This window comes from Triticum aestivum, chromosome 5B, assembly GCF_018294505.1.
Source record: "Triticum aestivum cultivar Chinese Spring chromosome 5B, IWGSC CS RefSeq v2.1, whole genome shotgun sequence".
Lineage (NCBI taxonomy): Eukaryota > Viridiplantae > Streptophyta > Magnoliopsida > Poales > Poaceae > Triticum > Triticum aestivum.
In genome coordinates this window covers 299,961,503-299,983,608 of record NC_057807.1, presented here as the reverse complement: position 1 = coordinate 299,983,608, position 22,106 = coordinate 299,961,503, and the positions used below count along the sequence as shown (strand labels likewise).

The 22,106-nt window shown below is 44.2% G+C and overlaps 1 protein-coding gene and 1 pseudogene across 1 annotated transcript; one reads left to right on the top strand and one right to left on the bottom strand.

The window, feature by feature from the left end:
* Window positions 1–3,763: 3,763 nt before the first annotated feature.
* LOC123118188 (uncharacterized) lies at window positions 3,764–3,902 on the bottom strand (annotated as a pseudogene).
* Window positions 3,903–13,359: 9,457 nt separating this feature from the next.
* Window positions 13,360–14,285, top strand: LOC123111506 (uncharacterized). The gene has a single exon (XM_044532313.1). It carries the CDS (start codon window positions 13,488–13,490, stop codon window positions 13,848–13,850), a length of 363 nt encoding a protein of 120 aa, XP_044388248.1. The 5' UTR covers window positions 13,360–13,487; the 3' UTR covers window positions 13,851–14,285.
* The last annotated feature ends 7,821 nt before the right edge of the window (window positions 14,286–22,106 follow it).

The window sequence follows — 22,106 nt, the reverse complement described above, 5'->3', positions numbered from 1 at the left end:
CGGACGCCGCTTCTGGCCCAGTCAAGGCGAGCCGTGTGGCCGCCGCTGGGTCGCTGTCGCCACGCCTGGCGGGCGACGCAGAATCTGGTGCGCTGGCGCCCTGCTGCGACACGGATCCCGAGGCAGATTTGCTGCCATGCTGCTGGAGCTCCAATCCCAAAGAGGATCTGTTCCCCGCTGTGTGACACATAAAATGTGGACTGTTTGGGGTAATTTCTTCACCATTCTCTGTGATTCCTTCACCATTTTCTGCACCATTGCCATCTGCATCATCACAAAGCTCAAGTGCACGGTTATGAGGATTAGTCATCATATGATCATTGCAGTTATTTACCCCTTGACCGGTGAGACTAGGTGGTAAGAGAAGAATTTCTTGACGAAGTAGGGCACCGGCATTGGGATGAAGGGTGGCAAAGGGAAACTTTGTTTCATCAAAAACGACATCTCGTGAAATATAGACGCGTCCGGTTGAAACATCAAGGCACTTGACGCCTTTGTGTTGTGCACTGTAGCCAATGAACACACATTGTTTTGACCTAAAGCTGAGTTTTCGATTGTTGTAAGGGCAAAGATTGGGCCAACAGGCGCATCCAAACACATGGAGAGAAGTGTAATCTGGTTTGGTGTGGAGAAGCCTTTCAATGGGAGTTTCATTGTTGATAACACGACTAGGTAGCATATTAATGATATGGACAGCTGTGAGAAAGGCCTCATACCAAAATTTTAAGGGCATAGAGGCGCCAGCAAGAAGGGCAAAGCCAACTTCGACAATGTGTCTGTGTTTGCGTTCAGCAGACCCATTCTGTTGATGGGCATGTGGACACGACACATGGTGAGAAATGCCAAGTTTTTGGAAAAAGGAGTTGAGCTTCTCGTATTCGCCACCCCAATCAGATTGGATGGCGATGATTTTGGTGTCAAATTTTCTTTCAACTAAAGCTTGGAAATTAAGAAAAACTTAGCATACATCGAATCTTTTCTTGAGAAGATAGATCCAGGTAAATTTACTATAGTCGTCAATGAAACTCACATAATACGTATGTCTACCAACAGAGGAGGGAGCTAGTCCCCACACATCAGAAAAGATAAGCTGCAAAGGTTTGGTAGAAATACTTGTGGAAATAGGATAAGGCAACTGATGACTTTTAGCTCTTTGACAGGAATCACAAATTGTTTCAACATTACGCTCTCCAACATATGGGAGCTTATTTTTCCTAAGCAAACGTTCAACTAAAGAAAAAGATGCATGTCCTAATCGATCATGCCACCGTCTGGATGAGATTTTGGTGGCACTAAATGTTGGGGAACGTAGTAATTTCAAAAAAAATTCCTACGCACACGCAAGATCATGGTGATGATATAGCAACGAGAGGGGAGAGTGTTGTCTACGTACCCTCGTAGACCGAAGCGGAAGCATTGACACAACGTAGAGGAAGTAGTCGTACGTCTTCCCGGTCCAACCGATCCAAGCACCGTTACTCCGGCACCTCCGAGTTCTTGACACACGTACAGCTCGATGACGCACCCCGGGCTTCGATCCAGCAAAGCCTTGTGGAGGAGTTCTGTCAGCACGACGGCGTGGTGACGATCTTGATGTTCAACTGTCGCAAGGCTTCGCCTAAGCACCGCTACAATATGACCGAGGTGTAATATCGTGGAGGGGGCACCACACACGGCTAAGGAACGATCACGAAGATCAATTTATGTGTCTATGGGGTGCCCCCCCCTCCGTATATAAAGGGGGAGAGGAGGAGGGGGCCGGCCAAGAGGGGAGGCGCGCCCTAGGGGGGGCAAACCTACTCCAAGTAGGTTTGGCCCCCCTTTTCCTATTAGGAGTACGAGAGGGAAGGAAGAGAGGGGAGGGAAGAAGGAAAGGGGGGGGGCGCCCCCTCCTTTGCTCCTTCTCCCTCCTTTCCACTAAGGCCCAATAAGGCCCATATACCTACCGAGGGGTTCTGGTAACCTCCCGGAACTCCGGTATAGTCCCAATCTCATCCGGAACCTTTCCGGTGTCCAAATATATCCGTCCAATATATCAATCTTTATGTCTCGGCCATTTCGAGACTTCTCGTCATGTCCGTGATCACATCCGGGGCTCCGAACAACCTTCGGTACATCAAAATACATAAACTCATAATATAACTGTCATCGAAACCTTAAGCGTGCGGACCCTACGGTTCGAGAACAATGTAGACATGACCGAGACACGTCTCCGGTCAATAACCAATAGCGGGACCTGGATGCCCATATTGGTTCCTACATATTCTACGAAGATCTTTATCGGTCAGACCGCATAACAACATACGTTGTTCCCTTTGTCATCGGTATGTTACTTGCCCGAGATTCGATCGTTGGTATCCAATACCTAGTTCAATCTCGTTACCGGCAAGTCTCTTTACTCGTTCCGTAATACATCATCTCGCAACTAACTCATTAGTTGCAATGCTTGCAAGGCTTAAGTGATGTGCATTACCGAGAGGGCCCAGAGATACCTCTCCGACATTCGGAGTGACAAATCCTAATCTCGAAATACGCCAACCCAACAAGTACCTTCGGTGACACCTGTAGAGCACCTTTATAATCACCCAGTTACGTTGTGACGTTTGGTAGCACACAAAGTGTTCCTCCGGTAAACGGGAGTTGCATAATCTCATAGTCATAGGAACATGTATAAGTCATGAAGAAAGCAATAGTAACATACTAAACGATCGGGTGCTAAGCTAACGGAATGGGTCATGTCAATCAGATCATTCAACTAATGATGTGACCTCGTTAATCAAATAACAACTCCTTGTTCATGGTTAGGAAACATAACCATCTTTGATTAACAAGCTAGTCAAGTAGAGGCATACTAGTGATACTCTGTTTGTCTATATATTCACACATGTATTATGTTTCCGGTTAATACAATTCTAGCATGAATAATAAACATTTATCATGATATAAGGAAATAAATAATAACTTTATTATTGCCTCTAGGGCATATTTCCTTCACTAAAAACTTGTTTATTGAGTCTTCTTATCTCTGGAATCAATGGGTAAAGCCCTCGAACACATCTACCTCGATATAGCACCCTCCTCGTGGCCTGATCCTTGATCAAAAAGAACAAGGGGTGAAATTCAAGAAAGACATGATTATCAATGGCAATGCGATGAACAGAAAGAAGACTTTTGGAAGCACTAGGAACATGCAAAAAATTTCTGAGATGAATTTTTCTATGAGGGGTTTTAATAACAGAATGACCAATATGACCAATCTTCATACCTTCTCCACTAGCAGTGTGGATGTGATCTTGGCCGCGGTATTTCTCACGCATGGTCACTTTTTCCAGCTCACCGGTGATGTGGTTCGTGGCTCCACTGTCGACATACCGATTCGTGTCAACACCATATGAGGCTTCAGCTGCCCCGGCCACCTTTTCATCTTGAGATGATGCATCATCATCATCTTCAAACCGGTACCAGCAATCTTTGGCTGAGTGTCCCAGCTTGCCACAGATTTGGCACCGAACAGCGTCCGGGCATGATCTATTGCCGTTGGAGGAACTGGTGCGCCGGTCCCTATTGTTGGTGGAGAAGGGCCGGCTACCGCCGCGAGCGTTGTTGCTGTTCTGGCCGCTGCTGTTGCCCCCTCCGGAGCTCTTGCCCTTGTTGCGAGGAGGCCCGTGGTAGAGGGAGCCGCCGACGCGGCCGCGTGTGGCGATGTTCGCCGAAGACTTGAAGCCGTCGCCGGTCCCAGCCCCTTGGTGCAAAGCCACCCTTTGATCAAAGTTACTCATCTGAGCAAACAATTCATCAAGGGTGACCGGGATGGTGCGGGCGTCAAGGGCAAAGACCAATGGCTGGTAGTCCATGTCGAGGCCGTTGAGGATGCAAGAGATCAGCTCGTCATCCTGAAGTGGCCGCCCCGCCGCTGCAAGCTCGTCGGCGAGGGTGCGCATGTTGGCGAAGTACGTGGCCACCGATTGCGTCCCCTTCTGTGCGTTCGTGAGGGCGGCGCGGATGTTGTTGACGCGGGACATAGAGGTTGACGAGAACATCTTCGCCAACGCCGCCCACAGCTCTTGTGCGTGGGTGATCGCGATCACCTGTACGAGCACTTCTTTGGACAGATTATTCAGAAGATAACCCAGTACCTGCTGGTCTTCCCTGATCCAAAGTTGATGTAGAGGATTCGGGATGGTCTCCTCCTTGCCATCCTTGTCCTTGGAGACGACGGCCTTGGCTGGCTCTGGCATGCTCCCGTCCACGTACCCGAAGAAACCAGCACCGCGAAGTTGTGGCGTGATCTGGGTGCGCCATAGGATGTAGTTGGTGCAGGTGAGGCGCTCGGTGACTTGGCCAGAGAGGGTAGGGTTGGAGGCGCTGGAGGAAGCCATGGCAGGGGGTTCGGCGGAGGAGAAGAAACCTAGATGTGATGGAAGAGTTAGGCTCTGATTACCATGTGGAAACGTCGTACCCGGTTCAGGGCGACGGCTGCATGTTATAAAGGCAGGGGCGCGACTCCCTGATAGCGTACAAGTTTGTTGGGATTGAAACTTGAGATACAAGGGATAAGCTACTTGGAGTACAAGGGATAAACTAGAGAGAATATTGTTACACAGAATATCTATCTAGCCTATGCGGTTGAACCTGAATACATATCTGCACCGGCTGCACCGAACCACCTTGACATATAGCAACGTTGTTTAACAGTGATAACCCGAATAGATGCACTAATTTCTGTTTTTTCTAATTCAACTCTTACACACGAAAATATAAAAACATGCAGTAGTTCAACAAAAAAGAACACACTTTTCTAAAACGAACTATTAAGCCAAACTGCACAAGAAAATATGAAAATTTGCAGTAGTTCATAGGAAAAGAACACAATTGTCTAAAACGTACTATAAACTAAACCGCCCCAAGATCGTGCTCGCCGCTCCTCCCCCGCTAACCCTAACCGCGCCGCCAGCCGTCCCTTCCCGCTCCTCCCCCGCTTCATCGCCGCCGGAGGGGACACTGGCGAAGCCCGCGTGGTCCCCAGGGAAGGTGGCGGCGGGGCGTACTCGCCGTTCTCGCACAGATCTCGCGGCGGCCAGTTGCGCGCGACGGTGTTCCGCCGGGGGCTGGCGCCTGCTGCCCGTGAGGCGGCGTCCCTCACGGCGGCGAGGCTGCCCCTGAACGGCGTGTGGTGGTGGCCACGTGGCGGCGCGCGGGTGGGTCGAATCTGGGCTTCCGGTCTGCGTCCTCGTCGTGGCAGCGCTTGCCGTTGCCCTCGGCCATGAGGCGTGGTCCGGGACGGGCCTAGCGCCGGTGGTGCTGGCCAGGACGCACGCTGGCAGCGCCCTACTTCATCTCGCATCGTCTCGTTGGCCAATGGTGGTGGTCATCTTCGTCGTCAAAGATGGCCGGCCAGAGGCTTGGTGATCGGATCTCGCGATCCACCATCTAGTCCCGGCTACGAGTTGGGGAGACATGGTTGCCGGTGAAAACTGAGCCGTTGGCAGGCGATGGCGGCGTTCTACGCCGTTACCTTGATGAAGGCATTGTCGAGTAACTACTGTCGACCCACTCGTGCTGCTCTGGGGGAAACCCTAGGATCTGGTGTTCCAGATCGGACGATGGCGGCACTGCGGTGTTGTTTCTCTCTTGGGAGCATCGTTTGTGGAGCAGCGCTGGAAGTCAGAGGCAAGAAGTGGAGCGGCTTTGTCTTGCACGGAGCTTCGGTGGAGATGTCAAGTCATGCCTGACTGACAGGTGCTACACTTTGTCATGCCTGGTCGGCAGGTGCTACGCACGACAGATCTTTCAAAGACTTTAAGTTGTGTCGGCTGGTGGTACTTGGTAGCATGGCGCTGTGTATCAGTGGCGATCGCGACGTGCACAACTGTTTGCGCGCAGGGAGGAGGTGTCGTTGGACGCCGTGGTGGCGTCGATGATAGCTAGACCGACCAAGGTTGATGCATCAGTACAATTCTGAAGATGGAGCGGTGGCAGTTGGCGGCAGCGGCCTCTGAGAGCACGCCGGACCGGCGAGATCCATACCCGGCAGGCGTCCTGGATGGGTTCTTAGGTCTTAGATGTTAGGTTTGGCTGCGATGTCTGTTTGGTATTAGGCCCAGGCTATCTGCGCCCCTTCATCAACTGGATAGGTGTAGCGACAGTTTGTTGCTTAGATGGTGGCTTTAGTCTTACTGTGGTATTACTTTGTAAGGTCTTCTGAGAATAATTAATAAAGTGGCCGCATGCATCGCCCAGATGCAGAGACCGGGGATTATCCTCCTTTTCTAAAAAGACCAAATACTTGGGATTCTTCTATTCAGATTCATAAAATGAACTATAAAATCTAGTTTTCCGGTCAGGCTGTCTTTGTTTTTTTTCCTTATGTGTTTTTGTTGGTCTCAATTGATTTTATTCAGATTCATTTTTATGTTTTCATTTAAAAAGAATAATCATGAATATTTTCCCCAACCAATAGATTAAGCTATCCAACGAGTTAGGAACCTTTTCTCTTGCCACAACCCTGCTATGTTTTTCTCTGTTACTTCTTTTGTATATGATTGGTCATCACTCTTAGGCTTTTTATTGTCTGCTTATTTGTGGGGGGTCTCCAATCTTAATCCGGTGCCGACTTAATAGGGAAATGCATCCAGAAATTTTCCCCTTCTATACACCTACCGGTTCCTTTTTTTAGAACATTCTCCAGACCCGTGAACTTTTCTAAAAATGCACAAAATATTTACATTCACATTTTATTAAATTTTATTAAATTAGTAAGCACTATTCAATTTCATGGATAGTTTTCAAATTCTAGAACATTTTTAAAATTTATTTTTGTAAATCTGTTAAAAACTGGTGGTGGCCTTGTGGAAGTTAACACGCTGACAGGTTTTTTGAAGAGAACGAGCAACATTTTTCACTGCATGTATCAGCGGTTTTTGGGAAACGAATGAGCTAAGAGGGGCTAAAATGGGCCGGCCCAGTTGTGCGTTTTAACATTGAATGGGAGGGATCAGCTCGCAAATACTTGATCGAAATCACTAGTTAGAGGGTAGTACATCTTATAGAGGTCACTCCCACTTTTCGTTGTGACAAACGGCGCATTTCTTTTGCGGCACTTGGTCACAAGCTGGGAGCTCTGTGCCTTTTTTTTTCCTGTTTATTCATTTTTTTTGAAACTTTTTATCTCTATGAATCGTATGTCCAAATCATGGACGATTTTCATCTTTGCCTTACTCATGTAGAGATCTTCAAAATTACATCTCATATTAATAGGTTTGGACAAAACCCCCCAGAAAAATACCAAAAATACAGAAAATAGGATAATCGAAGAAACACGGACTCCACAAAAAATGGAAGCACAATGATGTTTTTTAATCTTCTTAAAGCACACCACAACTATGGCTTTCACTTTTTAAAAAGCACAACTGTATGTGCTTTTTCCGTTGAAGCACATAGTTATGCTTTTCACAACTGTGCTTCACGGAGAAGCATATTTGTGCTTTTCACATGGTGAGCCTCACGCGAGAAAAAAACACACTCTTTTTCTTTCAAAAACCTAGAAAACTCAAGCAAAATCAGAAAAACAGAAAAAACCCAAAACGCGTTGAAAAAGACCATGCGGATGTGTCCAACACGTGACACGTGACGGCTGAAGATGCTCTCCACACGTTTGCAGTTGTCTGCTAGAAAGCCTACGACTGCGACTACGAAGGGCGACCCATTAATTAGTCCATCCCATAGTTAACATCTTCTCTTCAGTTCAACAAAGGCTGAAGACCTGTCTGTTAATTTTCCTCTTTCGTCCACTACCTCGTTCATATTTTTTTCTGTTTTTTTCCTTTTCCCTTTTTATGTTTTTGTTTTATTCATATTTCATAAATATTTAAATACATATATTTCCAAACATAAAAACAAACAAAAATTCGAAAAAATGCCAACACAATGTAAAATAATTGTTATCTTAATTCAAAAAATGTTGATGGCATATTAAAAATATATATTGTTTATATTTTGAAAATGATCACTTGTTTCAAAAAAAAATTGTGTGACATTATAAAAAAGCTTAACATATATTTGAAAAGAAATTAAAAACATATAAAATAAATGTTACAAATGTATATGAAGAGCGTTGATATCATACAACCAAAAATGTTCATGCCTTTCATAAAAATGCATGTGGCATTATTAAAAAATGTTAATCATGTATTAGAAAATATTAAATGTATATCAAATAAATGTTTTAGATGTATACGGAAAAGGTAGACATCAAACATGCCTATAATGTTTAAAACTGAAGAAAGAAACAAAAGAAACCGAAAAATAAAAGAAAATATTAATCATGTATTTAAAAATGTTACAAATTATATAATTTGTTCATGTATATGGAAAATATATGGTGTATATGAAAAAATAGACATCAAATCGTATAACTAATAGAAAATTTTAACCGCGTATTTAAAAAGTGTACGACATGCATATTTTTTTTCATGTGTACAGTAAAAAGGTACATGTGTACTAAAAAGACATGTGTTAAAAAACAAAACCAAAGAAAACCGATAAAAAAACCAAAGAAAAAGAAAACACCAAAAAACCAACGCATAAGATTGAAACACAGTGGAAACAATTCCTGAAGGAACCCGCTGAAAACCAAGGAAAAAAAGGAAAAGCGAATAAAATAAAAATAAAAAGTAAAAAACAAAAAACCCAAAGAAGATATATAAAATAAAAAGAAATACAAATAACCCCAAAATATCGACAAAAACCCACACATAAAACGTACTCCTACATCTATATCTATATCTATATCTATACCTCTATATCTATACCTCTATATATACCTACTAATAAAGAGGCTATTGCTTCTTACCACCGTAAATTTCGTCCGTCCTTGGTTTCGTCCGTAGTCGTCCCTCGCTAGATTATGCGAGGCATCGTAGGTTCACCGTATGGGCCGGCCCTAACTTTTGTTTAAAAAAAGATGGTGCTAGAGCGATTTCAGGTTCCAACTCACGACTAGTCTTTTTTTCACGGGCCAGCAGCTACCCAAGTCCTTTGGTCAAAAACAAGGTTGACTTACTCATTGAATAGTCCCACTTCGGTCCCCGACATGAAATCATCCCAATTTATATATACTTTTAAGTTCCTGTGTTCGGTCTATGAGATATGCAGTGAAGCTAAATGGAGAAATCTTGGATTTCTTCGAACCTTCGAGGGGTCTCAGTCAAGGTGACCCTTTAAGTCCGTATTTGTTCTTGTTTTTGGCTGAAGGTCTATCACGTGCCCTTGAGGCTGAATGTGCTGCTGGTAAGATCACCCCTTTGAAAGTGACGAGAGGGAGCCTAGGTATCTCCCATCTTCTATTCGCAGATGATAGCCTTCTCTTCTTTAAAGCTGATAGTGATGAAGCAAGGAGTATCAAGAATGCCCTCAACAAATTTCAGCACGGGACGGGCCAACTGTTAAGCCCAAGTAAATGTCCCATGTTGTTTAGCAGAGCTTGCCCTTCGCAGGTCCAGAATGAGATTAAGCATATTCTGGATATTAGCTCCGTCACTTTTGAGGAGAGGTATTTGGGTTTGCCCACACCCGAGGGGCGCATGAAGAGGTCCCAGTTTCAACCTATCTTTGAGCACTTCACTAAAAGACTCACTAATTTGGTTGAAAGATTTATGTCCCATGGTTCTAAAGATATTTTGATCAAATCGGTGATTCAAGCATTAACGACTTATACCATGAGTATGTTCAAGATGAGTGTGGATTTTTGTGAGCAATACGAGAAAATGGTGCGTGATTTTTGGTGGGGTGACGAGCAAAATCAAAGAAGAGTTCACTGGATGTCATGGGAGAAAATGACACAACCAAAATGTCATGGAGGCCTGGGATTTCGAGACATGCAGGTTTTCAACCAGGCCCTGCTGGCTAAGCAAGCCTGGCGCTTAATTCAGAGACCAAAGAGTTTGTGTGCTCGGATTCTGAAGTCAAAATATTATCCGAATGGCAATTTGCTGGACACGGTCTCCGCGTACGATGCGTCTCCTGTGTGGAGAGGGATTGAATTTGGCCTAGAACTCCTGAAGAAAGGTGTTGTTTGGAGAGTTGGAAATGGGAATAGTATCCAAATCCTTAGGGATAATTGGATCCCAAGGCAATCATGACTCAAGGTTCTATCTCTTAAGACCTGGAGCCGAATCAGATGGGTTAATCAACTCATGTTGCCGCAAGCAAGGGAATGGAATGTCCCCCTTATCGAGAAGCTATTCCATAATTTTGACGCCGAGGAAATATGCAAAATAAAGATTCCTGTCAATGAGACTGAAGACCATCTAGCTTGGAACTATGAGAAAAATGGCATCTTCACGATAAGAAGTGCTTATAGATTGGGTATGAACTTGAAGCAACAGGAAGAAATAGTTGGTTCGTCTCGTAGCATCAGCACTGGAAGGGAAAATCTATGGAATTTGGTATGGAAAGCACAGGTCCCTGGAAATTGATGGAATATGTAATATATGTGGTATAGAGAAAGAGGATGCTCACCATGTTGTTGTGAACTGCACCAAGGCTAGAGCTCTTAGAGAAAAGATAAGAGAACATTGGGCATTACCAAAAGAACCAGTACTTGCCGAACCTAACCCGGATTGGCTGTTAAATGCTTTAAGCCAATGCTCTGGACACATGCTTGAAAAACTGCTACTGGTTCTCTGGTGGTCATGGCATCTCAGGGAGGATATTGTACATAATAAAGGGGAAGCAAAGATCTCAGACTCGGTCCTTTTCCTAAAGAATTATTGGGAAACATTGAACTCTGAAGCCACCGCTGAAAGTGATATCAAAGGGAAAAAACCATTGCATGTTACCGAGATGCAGTCGTCACCAGAAAGAATTATACAGCCAAAATGCCAATGGTCTAGGCCCCAAGGAGCTTGTATTAAACTGAACATCGATGCTTCTTTTGTTTCAGTTTTGGGCTCGGCTTGGGCTGGGGCGGTCGCTCGTGATAGCACGGGATCAGTTGTATTTTCTGTAGGCTGTCATGTTCAGGCATGCGACGATGCAGAGGAAGCAGAGGCAAGCGCCTTTGTGATTGGACTCAAGTGTTTGAGAAATGTTCACAGGGGACAGGTATACGTTGAGTCTGACTGTGCTGCTGTTGTGAATGCTATGAACACTGAAGGAAGGAGCAAGGCCAAGTGGTGGGCTAAGTACGTAAGAGGCTAAAAGCCTGATGCGTGACTTCAGTATATCTGAGGTGAGGAAAATCAAAAGAGAGTGCAATGTGGCTGCACATGAGCTGGCTGCTCATGCTAGAATTCATGGGGATTTTTTTCTGCCAAAGAATGTGCCACCAGATATACTTCATGTAATTGAGAATGATTGTACCCGTATTATGAATGAATGAGCTCTCTTTTTGCCCTCAAAAAAAAAAGGTGGCACCAAGGGGAGAATCAATCTTAAAGAAGGAGAGAGAGACGAGATCCGTGGACAGAAATCAATCTTAAAGGAGAGAGAGATGAGGCAAATATTTAGAAAAAATTGCTACAGCCAGCCATGGGTGTGCCCAGCCTAATAGAAAGGTTGCAGCAAGAGTTTGAGCTAATAAATCTTCAAGAAGGAAGAGAGAGCCAGTGAAGCTCACCCACATCAGAGAAAATTCAAAAAAATAGTGCAGGCAGGCGCCACTACTGATTTCGCGGATGAGAAAACTTGGGGCTCACCAAGCAAACCCACCGGGGAACACCGATCCAGCCCGGCGGCGAGGTGGCCTCGTACTTGTGTTTACGCAAAGTCTAAATAGTGCAAAAGAAAAGGAATATAATATAGTTTTGCAAATGAAACAAACAACCAACATTTTCTAGAAAAACATACTAAAAACCTGTTTGCTTTTGAATATTAACAAATAAATTTTGTATAAACAATCCCACTTCAATGAATCACAACTCTTGCATTCGCTGATAGTGTGATGTTGAAGGAGGTGTCTTCAAGACATGGGTGTGGCTTCATAAAAAAAATTAACTGCAGACACTAAAACTCCTACCATCGTCGACGGTGGCGTCGAACATGAAAAGTGGCAACATGAATGAAGCGCTAAAAGTGCATACACTTACACCTAGAGAGGCTGAGCTGACGGGTCTTCCGATTGATGAACTCACCACAAACATTTCGCTATCGACGCAAATGTCACCTCCCACTCAAACAAGAATCCGTCTCTTTACGAGACATTAAAGTGTCCAACCTGATTTTTAGTTCCTGGTGGTATTGGGGTACCACCGTCCTACTAACCCTCCAAGCAAAAGTTGGTTATAAGGGTTAAAGATAAATTGGTCAGACCTTATATGGCCATGCATGCGCTGTAGTAATGGACATTAAAGTAGGATATGCATTTCTTCTATACCTCGGCATGCGCCTTCGTGCTCCCGCCGTGCTGCGCTGATGGATGTTTTGGTAAACACATCAATTTTCTTTCTTGTTGTTATAAAATACTCTTCCAAACCAAACAACTAATCATCTCTAAAAGCAACATAATAAAAATCGTGTTTGCATTCCAAACTTTTGAAAATTCTTATAAAACTTTGGACTACTTATTAAACCCTTGAATAGTATATACAGCAGTTCCGCCCTCTCTATATCCCACTAAAAATGTGTTAAAAAATGTTCATCTTCAAAACAATTTCAGTTCTATTTTTTTTCAAGATTGTTCAAAAAAATTCAAATAAAGAAATATTCATGTTTTTCAAAAAGAAAAAATAAAATCGATTGACAAATTATTTCATAAGCCACTACCGATGTTTATCAAAACTACATGTATGAACGGTTCAAGAAAACTACATGTATGAAATTGTGCATAATGACACACAGAGTAGATTTTACAAGTTTTTTCGTCCGTTGCAACGCACGGGCATTTGTATTAGTGAGATATAACGGGACTAAAAAAACCTACAGTAATCTCGATATGGATAGCTATCCGTAGACCCTTCAGACGAGGGTAGCTTCTGTAAGCGCGATATAGGTCTCGCGGGCCAGCAGAGACTCAGACCACCGCCGAACTTAAAATTAAACTGAAAAGGCAATCTCTATTGAAAATGAAAAGGATTTAAAATGCAAGCAGACGGGTGTCACAGTTTTGTTTTACTTTACTGTTTGATTGGGAATACGCTCCATTCAGGCGTTCCGACGCCGCTAGGTTGCCCATGCGCTGTACTTCCGGTCACAGCTTCAATAACTCGCCACCGAATGGAGCGCTCACATGTGCACCTCTCAGTAGCGCACGCGGCAGCAGCTGGCACCGCCTCGTCGAGCTTGCAACACCTGCCCCTTGTACGTGTTGCATTCTTTTACACCACCTCATATGAGTCATGACACACTTCACGAAGCTCTCGCTTACATACAGCAGCCGTCGCACGAGCCTCCGCCACAGACAGAACCACCCACGCAGAAGACGGATTCACGCAGCACACCACACGCACGTACTGTACTACGCCGGTGACAAGCGAAAGGAGGACGCAGGCATGGCCAAGAGCGGCACGGAGGAGTGGCGTCGCAACGCCGACACGCACAAGATGAGCCCGGAGGAGGTCCGGGCCGCGGGGGTGGAGGCGTCCATGCGCCCGCCGGGCCGTGGCGGCGCCGGGGAGGTCCTGCACCAGCGAGGCGGCCGCCTGCCGTACGGGCCCGGGACGATGGCGCTGATGGGGTTCGGCATCGTCGGCGCCATCGGCTACCTGGTGCTGTACCAGAAGGCCAGGCCCGGCACGCCGGCCACGGAGGTCGCCAAGGTGGCCGTCGGACACGGCGACCCTGCCGTCGGCCGCGAGGTCCAGAAGCGCCAAGACGAAACGCAGCCACCGCCACCGCCACGCGAAGGCAAGTAGACTAGTTAGTGGCAGAAGAGCTAGAGGATTTTCGGCGTTTGTGCTTCGAGCTCGACTCGATTTGATCTGCTAGCCGCGCTTCTCAGCTTGGGTACCTTTTGTCGTGGACCATGCACGCGTGTGACTTTCTATCAGAAATGACACAGCAGAAATAAATAATCGTACTGATGTACTCCCTCCGTCCGGAAATACTTGTCATACATCCTCTTTTATCCATTTTGATGACAAGTATTTTCGAACGGAGGGAATAGTAGTACTGTATTAGTTGCTTTTAATTTTTGAGAAACTGGCAGTGACGAGTAAAGTTGTGAAATCAGTATGTAGGGCAGAGTTCACCATCTTCCATCTTTCGGGTGCCGAAAGTAAGGCCAACTCCAACGTGCTGATTTTGTCCGCTTTTTGATCGTTTGATTTGTCAGTTGGTCGTGTTCGCCTCATGTTTGTGTCAATCACTGTTTGGTTTGTCAGTTGGTCGTGTTCGCCTCACGTCTGTGCCAATCTGGGCAGTGTGAACAACCGGTCTTGCCTTTTATTTGCCAAAAGAATTAAGAATTAAATGTTTTCTGTACGTATAAATTAAATAAACAAATAAAAAGAAAACAAGGCACATAATTAAATAAATAAGTCACAATTTTTACAACACAATAAATAAAAATCACACGAAATGAATTTGAAATTATAGCAAAGACACTAAAGAAAAAGGGCAGATATAATTATAGCAACTACATCGAAAGAAAAAAATGTATCAATTGATTTTCTATGTAAGTAACATATGCCTAAACTGTTGGACATATCAACACCTTTTCAATTATATACTAATTCATAAGTAATTAGTAAGCACGACAAAACAACTATTTTTTTTTGAACACAAGAAAAGCACCATCAAGCGCCAAAATTTTATTCAACTCATATGCGGAGTATAGAATGAATTACAAAGCCCTCAATTTGAAAATTCTGAATCTGGAGCATAGTATGACAAGGGCTATTGCTACGAGCTGGATGAGTACAACCAATGACAGGTTCTAGCCTAGAGTTGAGAACCTGATGAGCTGCGTTGTGAGCAATATCATTGATATTCCTAGCATGATGTTGTGGATGAGTGTCATGATGAGCTGGTGTCATGATGAGCTGCGTTGTGAGCAATACCATTGATATTCCTAGCATTATGTTGTGGATGAGTGTCATGAAGAAAGCTACTAATCGGTGTTCGACATCTTCATGGAGTGTTGTTGCTGCTTAAGTTCCTGGAAGCAGCCATCTTTGCAAGAGAAAGATTATCCATGAGAAAAGAGACTCGCTGAAGTTGGAGAACTCGAGCAACCTTGGCTGCTAGTTACAAAGCTAAAGCTTCTGCCACAAGTGGAGAATGAGTATCATCAGCCGAAGCCTGAATCATGATATTCCTATGATGTTGGTCCCCTGGTGGGCAATGTAGATTCCTATCCCTATAGGTGGAGAATAATCTCTTCCAGAACTGTTTTTCTTTTGCCAAGAGGCATCGGAGTAAACTTTGGTACCTGTAATGAGCAAATCAGATCTTATAGTTGAGCCTTGCACAATTTGATTCTGTTGGCCATGAGAGGAAGGCTTTGAATTCTACTCCCCTTCCATGGTTGAGTCCTGCAAAATCTGTAAAGAGGAAATGGCAAGAGAAGCATATTGAATTTGGTGAGGAAAAGAGTATTTCTTGCAAAATAGAGCATCATTTCTTGCCTTCCAGAGACACCACAGGAAGGTGAAAATGTTTTCTACAGTTGCATGTGGGTGATTCATAATTAAATGAGCGTGAATGATATCATGAATGGAACAATTGTGCTACACCAGAGAATCAGTCCTAATAAATCAGGGGGATGCAAATCAAGCAGCTCTAGCAAATGGGCATAGAAAGAAGAAATGAAGATCATCTTCATCAAGGCTGCACCTAGAGCAATGGGAACTAATATGAACAGAAAACTTACCTGCCCTGATGCCAGTGGGAAGAGCTCGCCTAAGAAGTCACCAAGCAAAAGTTTGGATCCTAGGGGCCATGTGCTTTTGCTTCCAAACCTGCTGTAGAATATCCTTGATGATTGGGGCTACCTGTCTTGGGGCGTTGGCTTGGTGAGAGTGAATCTATTGGAGACATAGTTTGTATGTGATTTTGGAAGTACATTTTCCTGATGGAGTCAAGTCCCAACAAAGAAAATCCCTGCAGTCATCATAGACAATATGTGTAGCAAGAATAGTTGAAGCAGTTGGTTGCTCAAAGAGATCGTTAAGTAGCCGCACATTCCAGGTTTTTTGTCCAGGAAGCCAAAGATCAGAGATCTTAGCAGGATAAATGTAATTGCTATGCTGGATTATGAGATGATCATACATAAGCACACCAAGGAGTACTCCAAATAAAACTATTCCCCTGTGAAATCTGAATAAAAGCATGAGATTTAAGCAGAGGCATCACTTTAAGAATGGAGGACCAGAAAACAGATTTTGAGATGTTAGTAGAAGCTTTCCAAATGAAAGAATCGGGAAAATATTTAGACTTAAGAATTTTATAGAGATGCCCTTCAGGGTTTTCAGCAATCCTCCAAGTTGAGGCAAGAGTAGGCCTTGATTCATAGCAAGCATGTTCTTAATACCAAGGCCACCCTCCTTCTTAGGAGTACAAAGATCCTTCCAGGCCCTAAGACACATAGCTCTAGCACCTGGCTCCTCTCTAATTCCAACCCACCAGAAGTTTCTGATGATGGAAGTGAGCTTTGCTAGTAATTTTTTAGTGAAAAGGATATTGGACATGTAATAGACAGGGATGGAGGCAAACACAAAATTAATAAGCTTGAGCCTCGCTGCATGGGACAACTTGTTCGCTTTGTAGGTGGGAAGCTTGTTCTTAAATTTATCATAGACGAAGTTGTAAGCAGAAGCACGGTCTTTAGCTGGGAGGATTAATGGGTGCCCAAGATGTGTAGATCTACTATCAATGATAAGAATAGGGAAAATATGCCTGATTTGTTGAGCTAAAGCCTGGGACACATTAGCACTAAACAGAATAGAAGATTTGCCCCAATTCGGAGTCTGACCAGAATTCGAGCAGAAATGGTTGATGAGATTGTCCAGTTGATTAGCTTCCTGTACCGTAGCATTGCCACAAACTAATAAATCGTCAGCAAAAAGTATGGAGTGAATAGGCGGACGGTAAGGACCAAGAGAGATACCAGACAAGCGATTTTCGACCATAGCATCGTGGAGGCTCAAAGAAAGTTCATTAATAGCAAGAACAAAAAGATAAGGCGATAAAGGGCATCCTTGTCTTATTCCTCTACTACTATGAAAGTTGGCGAAAGGCTGGCCATTAATAAACGAATAAACGAGAGATGAATAGATCATACCTTATGGTTGGTCAGGCCAACGCGATGGCGACAACAACAACCTCGGTGTAATCTGCAATCGCCTTCTTGACGGCGGCGTCTTCGACCATGGTGTCGATATAGGGGGACCATGGTGTCGATACATGGGAAGTAGTGGAAGCAGAGTAGGACGAAGATGGAGACAGATCGGGAGCAGTCGCTTATTATCGTTCTCCTAGGCGAAAACCTTATTATCCTAGGAAGAAATAGACGACGACTAGGATTGTGCCGGAGTGACTAAGTTAGGTTTCACTCCACATGCCAGTGCCTTTTTATATAGACCGCCGGGTTACTTAATCCATAATTAAGTAACCATTTTTGACCGAAAAAACAAGATTTGGCTCGGTTCGTTTCCGCGACCCGCAGCGCACACACTTCGTGACGAGACGACGCATGGCGAGGCGAGCGAAGGAGGAGGAGCGCGCGTGTACAGTTCCTCTTCTCAAGCTTCCAATGGTATATGCATTACAGAAATCAGCTTCTTTGCCGTCTGCCATGACAGATGGCAAAGGCACCAAAAGCGGACAACAAACCTCTTTGCCGTCTGCCATCGACGGCAAAGCTGCCCAGCAAAGAACCTGATGGTAAACATGTTCTTTGCCGTCTGCTTCCTCAAAGCTGCCCGGCAAAGAACCTAATGGTAAAGAGGTTCTTTGTCGTCTGCTTCCTCAAAGCGGACGACAAAGAACCTTTGCCGTCGGTGGCAGATGACAAAGAATATGGACGGGCAAATAGCAGGCGTTAGCCACATTAGGTGGCTAACGGCAGCCTTTGCCGTCTGCCAGCGGACGGTAAACATGCCCTCCTATTTGTCGTCTGCTATATGACGCCAGCTACGCGTCATGCCCCCAAGTCCATCAATACAAATGAAAACAATAACTATACACTATCAGTCCACGGATGCTGCTTCCATGAAGCTAGTCAAACCTGTAAAAATGGGAGTAAGAAAGTTAGAAGAAGAAGAAGAAGAAGACTAGAAGAAGAAGAAGAAGAAGAAGAAGAAGAAGAAGAGGAAGAAGAAGAAGAAGGAGAAGAAGAAGAGAAGACTAGAAAAAGAAGAAGAAGAAGAGAAGACTAGAATAATAATAGGAAGAAGATATTTTCTTCATCTTCTTCATTTCTCATCTTTCTTCTTCTCTTCTATCTTTTTATCCTTTTCCTCCTCATTCTCATTCTTCTTATTTTATTCTCTCTTTTTCTTCTCTTTCTTCTTCTATTCTTTCTTTTTCTCCTCTTCCTTGTTTTTCTTCTTCTTATTCCTTATTTGTGTCATTTTTAGAGCTAACTTAGGTAATTATGCCATTTTTAGCTAACTAAACTTATTATGTCAATTTGGAGGAAAATCAGATTGAATAGTTTTATGGATTTGAAAACACTTGATATATGTTTGCTATGAATACCCGTGGTGAAAATGGGGTATCATATTGATTCACTTGATATGTATTTTGGCACTCAACTGGTGGATTCCCAAGGTGACATTGGGGTAATCTATGCATAAGGGTTGATGCACGCTCTCGTCTTTATTTCTCCGGTAGAAATCTTGGGGCACTCTTCGAGGTTCCTTGTGTGGATTGAGTATTATGAATTTGAAATTGTTTGATGCATATCGTATAATCAACTCACGGATACTCGCGGTGACATTGGAGTATCTAGGTGACATTAGAGTTGGTTGATGTGTATCATCTGGTGTTATTTTAGTACGAAGTCTTGGATAGATCGATTGGAAAGAATAGCTTGGTGTTATTTTAGTATGTACATTCGCTAGTGCAAACTCTCAATAATGCTAATATAATTGGATCATATAACCATCCCTCAATGTGCGATGAAGAATCACTCCAAAGTTCTTATGTAGCGGAGAACATAAGAAGAAATTGTTTGTAGGGTACGCAACCACCTCAAAGCTATTCTTTCCAATCAATCTATCCTAGAGTTCATACTAAAATAACACCAAGTTATTCTTTCCGATCGATCTAACCAAGAGTTCGTACTAAAATAACACCATATGATACACATCAACCAACTCTAATGTCACCTAGATACTCTAATGTCACCACGAGTATCCGTGACTTGATTATAAGATATGCATCAAACAATTTCAGATTCATAATACTCGATCCAACACAAAGAACCTCAAATAGTGCCCCATGATTTCTACCAGAGAAACAAGGACGAAACGTGCATCAATCCATATGCATAGATTACCCCAATGTCACCTGGGGAATCCGTGAGTTGAGTGCCAAAACATATATCAAGTGAATCAATATGATACTCCATTGTCACCACGGGTACTCATATGCAACACATATATCAAGTGCTCTCAAATCCATAAAAATATTCAATTCGATAAAACGAAATCTCAAAGGGAAAACTCAATTCATCACAACAAGATAGAGAGGGGAAAACACCATATGATCCAACTATATTAACAAAGCCCATAATACATCAAAATTGTGACATCTCAAGAACACGAGAGACTACTCCCTCCTCATCATGGTGGCCATAGTAATGATGAAGATGGCCACCGATGATGGTTTCCCCCTCCGGCGGAGTCCCGGAACAGGGTCTAGATTGGTTTTTCGTGCTACAGAGGCTTGCGGCTGCAGAACTTCGGATCTATCGACTCCCCTAGGGTTTTTGGAATATTTGGGAATTTATAGAGCGAAGAGGCGGCGCAGGAGGCCACCGAGGTGGGCACAACCCACCATGGCGCGCCAGGGCCCCCAGACGCGCCAAGGTGGGTTGTGCCCCCCTCGGGGTACGCTCTGGTACTGCTTTGGCCCAAGTTGTGTCTTCTGGTCCATAAAAATTCTCCAAAAAGTTTCACTTCATTTGGACTCCGTTTGGTATTGATTTTTTGCGATGTAGAAAACAAGCAATAAACAACAACTGGCACTGGGCACTATGTTAATAGGTTAGTCCCAAAAATGATATAAAGTTGCTATAAAATGATTGTAAAACATCCAAGAATGATAATATAACAGCATGAATACTTCATAAATTATAGATACGTTGGAGACGTATCAGCTGCCACGCCCCTACGCCGGTTCGAGGACTTCCCCATCCTCCCTCGGGCCCGGCGGCCGATGAGATCCTACCTCGGGGTCCGGCATCGGGGATGGGGGATGTGGGTCATTAAGATTATAGATGAGGATACTCACACCCACCAGTTGCTCGGTAGCTTCCACGCAGCCGAGCTCGCGGCCATGGAGTACGACCGCTGGCAGGTCTGCTACCATGGCGCAGCGGCTAGGCTCAATTTCCCCTTCGGCACACGTCTGGTCGACCTCATCCCGTCCGATCCAGGGGTGTGAGCTCGGCTATGGCGGGGGAGGACCGCGAGGCGAGGGAGCGCCTGAGGCCGAGGCTGCCGATGAGGCATACATACAAGAGCTCTACCGGCAGCACCTAGAGCTCGTGGAGGCAAAGCGGATGATCTTTGCCGGCGCGGAGGGCGGCGAGGTTATCATGCTCTCCTCCGATGACGAGGTCGAAGGCATCAAGGACGGTGGCATGGAGGGCGTCGAGGTAGGCGGCAAGGACGAGGAGATCGATGTCGACGAGTGGAGGAGTGTATTCCCCAACGACCCCGACGACAACACCGGCCCAGATCCGGCTCGCGGCACACCGTACCTGACGAGGAAGGATTGGCTTGGCCGAACGTAGTTTACTCTAGTTTAAATTTATGTTTTATGTTTGGTTATGCAAAACTATCTATGTTTATATTTGAATGCATGCTACTTTCGATTTAACCTGCTCTGAACTTGATCAAATTGAAGTTTACAACATTAAGTTTAGGGGATCGACTAAAAACGGCCAAAAATTGTTGGAGTATATATATACTCACGAAGGGTTTTACTCTATTAACTTTTAGGGGATCGGCTAGAGATGGCCTTATGCCTTGTTTGTTTCAGTTATTCACAATGTGATGCTCTATATGTGCAACTATTTGTCATGCAGTTCAATTTCACCAATAACAGTTTCAACAATACCACTATGAATTACGATATTTGGTTGCTGTTAAGGATGTTGCAGTTAACATGCCTTTCCCATTTTAACAATAAGTAGTGTACTTTAGACCTGCACAATACGAGTTTGAATGACTATATTTGCTTGTTTTTAAATGTTATGCCTGTTGCAGTTAACACACCTTTCCGCTTCTTGTTTTGCTTAACTAGCATGCTTAAACTTGCACACTGAAGCTATCATTTGGATATTATGTTGTCCCATGGATATATTTGGTTGATGTTTAGCCTGTTGTGCTTAACATGCCTTTAGATGTACTCACACATGACAATATTGGGAACCGCTGCTGTTTTCCATCGAGGTTAGTTTCATCGCATTGGTTATATATACTCATTGTTCAGGATATCATAGCTGGTACCATATAGCCAGGGGGGTGACAAGGGATTAATCATCGAATCGTACATTTCACTGAATATATATGTAACCCATTTATCGGTAGGTTAACCCATATTTAATATATCTGAGGCTACATAGCAACATGCATATTGTACTAAATGACTAAATATGCAATCCCAGGCTACATAGCAACAAGAAAGAGTGTTACCTTAATATTCTGATGATATCTAGATATACATGTAATAAGATATTATATAATGGGACGGAGGGAGTGTTGTACTCACGTGTACAAAGAGGTGCTATCAAACGGTTTTTAACCCCTTTCTGCGACGGTGTTCGGAACCGTCGCCAAGTGAGTGACTGCGATAGGGGGTCCTTCCCACACGACCCAGAAACCGTCAGAGATATGCCCTCCTAGCACACACGCTCAGCAATATGAGGTCGTGTGTGACCGGCGAGCGCTCAAATACGGTTATACGTACAATAGTGCTAAAAAATACAATTATACATG